Genomic DNA, 8,025 nt, shown 5'->3' on the forward strand with positions numbered 1-8,025 from the left:
AGATTTGCACTTTTAACTTTGCTTTTTCACCAAATACTCATTTTTATAGGGTTATAAATGGGTCGGATCGGGTCAATTTTGAAGCCGACCTGACCTAGTTCGATTGAAGTCTAGAGTGGGTCAAGTTGAGTCGAGCCTTATCCATTCAGTCCCTCCTCCTCCTCCTCCTCCTCGAAGATAATTTAAGAAATGAAAGATGGTAAGAAAATATGTGATGGTTAATGATAAATAAGATAGAAAGGATGTGGTGGACAGTACAATAAGATGGTAAAAAAAGGAAATCCTAATCTTATTTTAAAAGATCTGGTTCGGGTAAACCAAAATCGAACTGAACCAACTGGTTCGATCTCATTTTATAATAAAACCAATCCAAATTGAACCGCTTTGATTCAGTTCAGATTCTTACACCCGTAACTTTTCATCTTTAGTGTTAATGTCTATTAATTGATTTAAAATAATTATAATTAATTAAGTTTTACTATTTTTCATCACTATTAAAATAATTTGAAATTTCACTTCATATTTATTTTTAATTAATTAATAGACATTAGCACTAAAAGTATACTATAAATGAATATTGTGTGAAAAGGTCAAGGTTAAAGGTGTGCATCTTGGAACATATGGACCAAAATGAAACAAAACTCATTTTAAATTTAAGGACTAAATTGAAATCAAACTCAAAAGTTAAGAACTAAATGTGACATGCATGCTAAAGTTTAAGGATGAAATGAAAGTTAAATTCAAAATTTAGAGACGAAAAAGGTATTTTGTCTCGTGAAGTATTTTAACTTATTTCAAAAGAATAAGATGTTTACTTATTAATATAAATCATTTTGTTTTTAAAAGATAATCAAGTTTGACATTTTATCTACATTTCCAAAGGCAATGACTCTTTAAACTTAATTGAATTAATTTTTTTCTAAAGATAATTAAAGTAAGTTTGTCAATTTCAAGAGTATGTTTTCTTTTAATCTTAAAAAAACCACCTAATAAACTCTTGAACTTTCAATATTGTATCCATCAATTAATTTTCCTATCAATTTTGTGTTTAACAAATTCATATAACCAATCATTCGAACATGTAACCTAGTAAATAAGGCATCGATTAGTCATTACTATCCCAAAAGTTAATTTGAGGAATGGTATATCGAACTTTCAACCTCTAGAAAATAAGTCGTGTCAATTATCATTAAGTTAAACTCATTTTATCTCCATTATATTCTTAATTGTTGAAGTGTCAAAGAAAAAAAAGTGAAATCATTAACCAAAAAAAGAAAGGATAGATTAATCATATAATTAGGGAACCAAACCAATAATTACAAGGAAACAAGTCTTGATATACATATATCAACAACATACACAAAATTAAAAACACTTGAAAATAAAACATGGAAAAGGAAAGGAGGTGTGTTTGGATACAGGTTTAAGCTCAAATCCATCCATGTTTATACCGAACAGAGATATTCTGGATTTGCGCATTCTTATAAGCGGCGCACGCAACAAGATAAACGAAAACCAGAACCACCACCGCCGCGACGAGGACGGCGTTGGCCTTCCGCCACTCCTGCCGGAGATTCTCGAGCAGCCCCGCCTTGCAGCTGTCGCAATCGTAGCAGAGTCTAGTCCTCTCGTTGCTCCACAACAAGCAATCCGGGTCGGCCGTCGGGTTCTCCGGGTTCGCCCATGTCGTCGGGTTCTCGTACTTGTTCCCGCACGCTGCCGGCGGCTTACAGCAGCCTGACTGGAAATAAGAAGGAAGATTGATGAAATTAAACAGAAATTAAGTTGAAGAAAGTGAAGGATTGGGATTGGGATTAGGAATGGGACCGATTTTATCCGATTTTGTGGTGTTGTGAGAATTTTTAGGGTTTCGGATTCTTCTTTTTGGGGTGAAAACGTGGTGAGATTCGTTGAAATGCTTCTTGGTGGAATTCTTTTTGTTTCGGTTTCCATTTCCGTTTCCACTTCGGAGATTCGATCAAAGCTTCTTCGTCTTTATCCAAAACTCTATCGATCTCTCTGTGTCTGGTAGTTTCCGTGTCCACTTCAGAGATTCCATTAAAGCTTCTTCACGGATCTCTCTCTCAGTTACGCTTTCTGCTCAACCTTTTTTTTTTTTTTTTTTTTTACTTTTAAGAATTTTCTTTTCTAAACCATTCTCAACCGTAAAATGATTCAATCATCGACCAAAAACATATGAAATCTAATCTTACTTTTAAATTAAAGTGGATTAGCACAAAGTATAGAATTAGTTAGATCATGAGTTTGTCATAGTCCAATATTTATTTTTCTCATATTTAACTTTTACTAATTGAGTATGCTCATTTTGATGTTTATGATAAGGGTAGAGAAAATGAATCTATTTAGAATGTATGTCGGCAAATCATGGAATTGGAAGTGGAGAGTTGGGAGGGTAGAGTTGTGAATTTCACTCCTTATTTAGCCTAAGGAGTTTAACTCTCTAGATTTCACTGGAATTTACACCATCACTTCTTACTGCAAACACCTCTAAGAAAGATTTAAGGGACATTTAGCACGAGTTGGTAATTATTATAGGATGGAATAATTGGGAGAGTTTACACAAATAACGAGTTGGAGAAATTTAAGTTAATGCAAATAATTTGGTAATAAACCTCCTTAATTATTGGTGAACCAAAAAATGGGTGAGTTGTTTTTACACACCCAATCCAACCCAATTTGGGGGGCCAAACCTCCTCTTAAGGGTTGAGAATGAGTCATTAATATAAAGTTCCTTTAAACCTTTTTTTCATCTATAACTATCGGTAAGATATTGTATAAGAAAAAATTTTAGGCGCAAAACTGGGATGCATTCATCTTTATACACACAGGTAATTATCCAATAATAAAATGTTATGTTTTTATTTTTGTCATTGCCCTTTGCATAATTTAGTCTAGTTTTTTTGTTCGGTACTTTTAAAATGTTATATTTTTCTCTCTAAATTTTGAGTTTAGTTTTTATTTAGTTCATAAATTTCAAATTACTACATATTTATCTTTGCATTTTGAATTTATTTCTAATTGGTATTTTGATTACTAGATTTTATGTTTTTTTTTTAGGTTCTTAAAAATGATGATGTAATTTTTTAAATTAATTTTAATAACGACCAATTTGAAATTAATAAAAACTAATTTGATTATTAATTTAATTATTTTAAATTAATTAATAAAAAAATAGCACAACTAATTAGAAGTAGGCATTAATAGAAATTAGGCATGAGTAGAAATTGAGCATTAGAAAAAATTCATTGATTAAAAAGTGTAAAATCATAATCAAATCTATAAACTAATTGAAACTATAGCAAAACTCAACGATAAGAGAGTTAACATCTTGAAATATATGGATTAAAGGAAGCGTTACTCAAAACTCAAGACAAAAAGATATTTTCTTAAGATTTTTTATTTTAATTTTTAGTTGGAAGGATTAAATTATTGGTTTAGTTTATTAACTTTGGGTGTTAGGTTTATTTAGTATCTAAATTTTTTTAAGGAGTTTGTTACGTTCTTAAAACTTTTAATTTTGTATTTAATAAGTTATTTGACTTTCAATTTTGTGTCGAATAGATCCTTGAAAAATAAAAATTAATTGATCTATTACATATAAATTTACATTTTATGTTTAATAGAACTATAGACTTTAAATTTTGTGTTCAAGTAAATTTATGAGTTCTTAAAAAGTTCAAAAGTTCAAACATCGAATTTATAATTTAAAAAATTTAGGGACTAAATAGTAGGGATATTCAAATAACCCTCCAATGTGAATACTACCCAACATAAAGGTTGGTTGGGTTAGTTTTGTTCTTGGGTTGGGTAATTAGATTCAACTTTTTCTATTTTGTTGGGTTTGGTTGGGTCGTAGATTGGCTAAAAAAAAGTTTTGGATTAACCCAACCCAACACGAATTTTATATATATTAATAATATATATACATCTTTGTTTAAAATTTGATTTCTTTATATTGATTAATTTATGATTTTTTAATATTTTTCTTTTAAAATTGCTATGATATTTTTTTTTGTTTAAAGTTTGCAATAAATATAATAGATATTTGGTATTTAACATTTGAATTTTATGAGATTTTAGTTATTAGTCATGTGTTGTATATAAATTAACATATTTTTAAATTTTTTAAAAAAAGTTATAACCCGATAATCCAATCCAACCCAACCCAAGTTTCAAAGGTTGGGTTAAGTTAGCTTGGAGATTTTATTTGGGTCATTTGGGTTGTCAATCCAACCAACTCGAATTTTCGGGTTGGTCCTAAAAACGGCTTCAACCCAATCCAATCCATGGACATCCCTACTAAATAGAAATAAATTTCAAAATTCATGCTAAATTTGTAATTTGATCTTTTGAAAATTAGGTTTATTTTATCGATTTTTCTTAAGAAAAAATACTTTGCATCTAATTGTGAAGGAACATATATATAACACACAACATCTTTTTAAATGAATATTCAAGAAATTTCAACTCAATTTCATTGGTTAGAAAAAAATTGATGCATCACAAATAAGTATAGGCCTTTTCACAGTTTGGTGTAGCACACACCCAATTATCTAACCACTATTTCTCATGTAATAAATTCTTTCTTTCTTCTTCTTCAATGTTTTTTTAGTTTTTTTCTATTGTATAGTTGGAGTGATGGTAAAAAGATGGATACAATCTATGTATTATTTTTAAATAATGTTTCTTCTATGATTTATCTTAAGTCTATATTTATATATTTTTTATTTATTAAAAATAAGGGTGTTCAAAAAATCGGATGACCCCAAAAAACTGAACAACCCAATTCGATCCATGCGATTCGAGTTAGATTATCAACTCACTTGGTTGGGTTGAATTCAAATAAATGAAAATTTTATGCATTGGATTGGTTTATGGGTTCACCTAAAACAACCTGAACCAATAAACCAATCCGAATTTATTATTAAATTTAAAATGTATACTTTTTTTTTACTTATGATATATTTATAAATGCATATATTTACTTTATTTTTATTTAACTTCCTTATTCTTTGGATAATTATTCTAAAAAAACTTATAATAGATTTTTAGCGCTTTGTAAAGAAAATTTTTATTAAGTAAATTGAAATTAAGTTTTATTCAAAATAATTAAATTAAATTTCTACGTATTAACATTTTATATCTTTTCATAATAAAAATTTAAATAAATGACTCAAATAATCTGAACCAATCCAATCCAAATGTTTTTTTGATGGGATGGGCTTGGTTCATTTTTTATTAAGATTTATTTGGGTTGAAGAAATTTACAATCCGAATAGTTGGATTAGGTCTAAAAAGCACTTCAATTCCATCTAACTCAACCAATCCTATGACAGTACCCCTAATTAAAAATACTAAAAATAAAAGTTAGATGTAATTTTGAGTTAGTTGATAGAAACAAAAAAAATGTCACGTGTGCACCTTTTCATTTCCGCATATTCTTCCCAATACTTTGGTTCATTTCTACCTTATTTTTTATCCAAAGACAAGTTGCCTCACATAAAAGTTCTTATCACTCTTCAATAGGACGTGTTTTTTTTTTTTTTTCGTTTTATGTTTTTTTATAGTTCGTGGCTCAAAACTCTGATCTATTAGTCGAATATATATGATTTAATTAATTAAGTTAGGCTTGAATTTGAGAATATGACTAATTCTTTACCTCTATTAATAAATATCAATCCTTTTTATTAAATTTGTATGGATAGAAAATAAATAGGAAGAGAGAAATATTTTTTTTTGTTAAAAAGTAAATATAGATAACATTAGAAAGCAACTTTAAAAAATGGAAATATTAGTAGAATTAATGGATTGTTCCAATACTTTATAATTGTTTACAACTAGGTGGAAAGAGAGATGTGTGCAGCCAAAAAGATTAAAAAAATTTGTTCCTAAATTTTGAATTTGAAAGGTTATGTTATTTCTACTATGACTTTAGAGTTTAGTTTCAATTTATTTTTAAATTTCAAAATTTGTTTTTGAATTGGTATCAAAATTTTACATCTTTATCTTTGAATTTTCACTAACACTCACTCTTAATCATTTAAATTTTATCATATAATTATTTTAAATATTAATTAACACTAAAAATTACTAAGACCAAAAGTAATTAAATATATATAGATGAAAACACATGGATGATGGTATAAAATATTAGAAACTTTATTGGACCCAAATAAAAACCATACCCAAAACATGAGTAAAATTATAACTTTTTTTCATTTTTTTCGAATCTTAACATTTTTGAAATAAGTGACTAAATAAAAACTATACATCAAATATAAAAAAATTTAAGTAAAAAAAAAAAGATTTTTTGCCCTAATATATTGCTATATTTTTCTATAGATTCATGAAATTTCTATGTACATTTCAACATTTTTGTATGTTCGACATCAAAATAAGAGGTGAATCGTTGTCTATGGTAAAAAAAATCATGAAACATAAAAGAAATAAGTAACAAAATGTTACTGATATAAAATAATATAAACTATAAACATGTCTACTTATTTAAAAATAATAAAATATTTATTTATTTTTTTTTTTCTTAATAATTTCTCTAGAAATATTCATAAATATTTTCATGAAATTAAACATCAATATTACAGTAATATTTTAAACCAAAAGTTACCTGAAGTGGGGAGATATCGGCCGCGAAAAACTGCTCCGCCGAGGAAAACTTCCGATTCAACTGACGACAAACATCGGAAACAGCCAAACACGTCCTCACACTAGGCCAACTTCCTGAACTCGTGACGTGGCGTCGGAGCCAAGACGAGTAGCCGTCGAGACGATACTCCTGGAAGCGAGTTCCGACGACGGGGTGGCTGCCGCCGTCATGACGTGTGGCAGTGAAGGCGATGATAAGAACAATGAGAAGGAGGATAATGAGGACAGCCATGAAGAACAGGTAGACGGCCAAGAGACCGGGGCGGTTACAGTAGGCGCCAATGAAGCCGACGAGAGAGACGAGAAGGAGGAGGCCGCCGAGAACCACCACCGGCCACCGGAGAAGCTGGATGCATTCGTTGTCGGGCTTTGAAGCTAGCCAGATTCCGGCGGCGATGACGGGGATGGAACTTAGGAAGATTATGAAGTTTAGAATGGCTGTTATGCTGTTGCTTACTGCCATGGCTGAAGATTTCACAAGAGAGAGATGATTTTGATGGAAATGGTTGAAGGGGAAGTGGGTGTGAGTTTTTATAAACATTGGAATCTCATTTTAATACTAAAAAAGCTATAGTGTGTATTTTTTATTCTTTCAAAAAAAAAAAATATATATATGCATTGTTTTTTTCTTTTTTACGGTTAAAATACTATTTTAGTCTCTACAGTTAGTGTATTCGTTTTATTTTGATTATTATAATTTAAAAAGTCTATTATGAATCACTGTTGATAAAATTTAAATCAATCAATTTATCAATGATTTTGTTAAAGAAATAGTCAAATTATACCAAAAAGTAATACTAATGTATTGTTTATATACTTTATTACATCGTGTTTTAATAAACATCAATAGTCTTTTAGGGACTATAGCTTTCCTATATGCCTTATGTTAAAAAAAACTTGATAGGGTGTAGCCTATTAAGGTGCTAGAAGGGGAGACTATTTGAATTAGCTTATATTCCCTTCTTCAGTTGAGAGGAGAGACATACTGACCTCTATTAGTGAAATCAGACTTAACAATTATTATTCAAATCACGATCTTTTTGAACAAAGAACGTGATGGATATTTCCACAAGTTGCAATTGCCAATAGTTTTGGTGAGGTCTCCTTTAGGTATATATTGTAATCGTTATTGTGATTTTGTCGTCTCATTCTCTAACGCATATTTCTTTCTCTGAGGAGGAAGGTGGTGATACATATTGGGAAGATGTTTGCTTTGGTTGGGTGTCCGGATTTTTTCTTATGGTTAGTTTTATGGTTTTAATGAAGTTTTATTTTTATTTTTTTTTAGAAAAAACAACTTTTGTATTGCTATAAAGGTTCTCGAGTATATAAAATAATCCT

At 29.4% G+C, this 8,025-nt stretch overlaps 1 protein-coding gene across 1 annotated transcript; it reads right to left on the minus strand.

The window, feature by feature from the left end:
- Positions 1–1,260: 1,260 nt before the first annotated feature.
- Positions 1,261–7,181, minus strand: LOC120070610 (tetraspanin-2-like). Its single transcript, XM_039022425.2, has 2 exons — positions 6,647–7,181; positions 1,261–1,741 (listed from the first exon to the last, which is right to left on the minus strand). The coding sequence occupies exons 1-2, from the start codon at positions 7,145–7,147 to the stop codon at positions 1,430–1,432; spliced, it is 813 nt and encodes a 270-aa protein (XP_038878353.1). The 5' UTR covers positions 7,148–7,181; the 3' UTR covers positions 1,261–1,429.
- Positions 7,182–8,025: the final 844 nt, after the last annotated feature.

Source organism: Benincasa hispida, chromosome 2 (assembly GCF_027475165.1).
Source record: "Benincasa hispida cultivar pf3 chromosome 2, pf3_genome.v1.1, whole genome shotgun sequence".
NCBI lineage: Eukaryota > Viridiplantae > Streptophyta > Magnoliopsida > Cucurbitales > Cucurbitaceae > Benincasa > Benincasa hispida.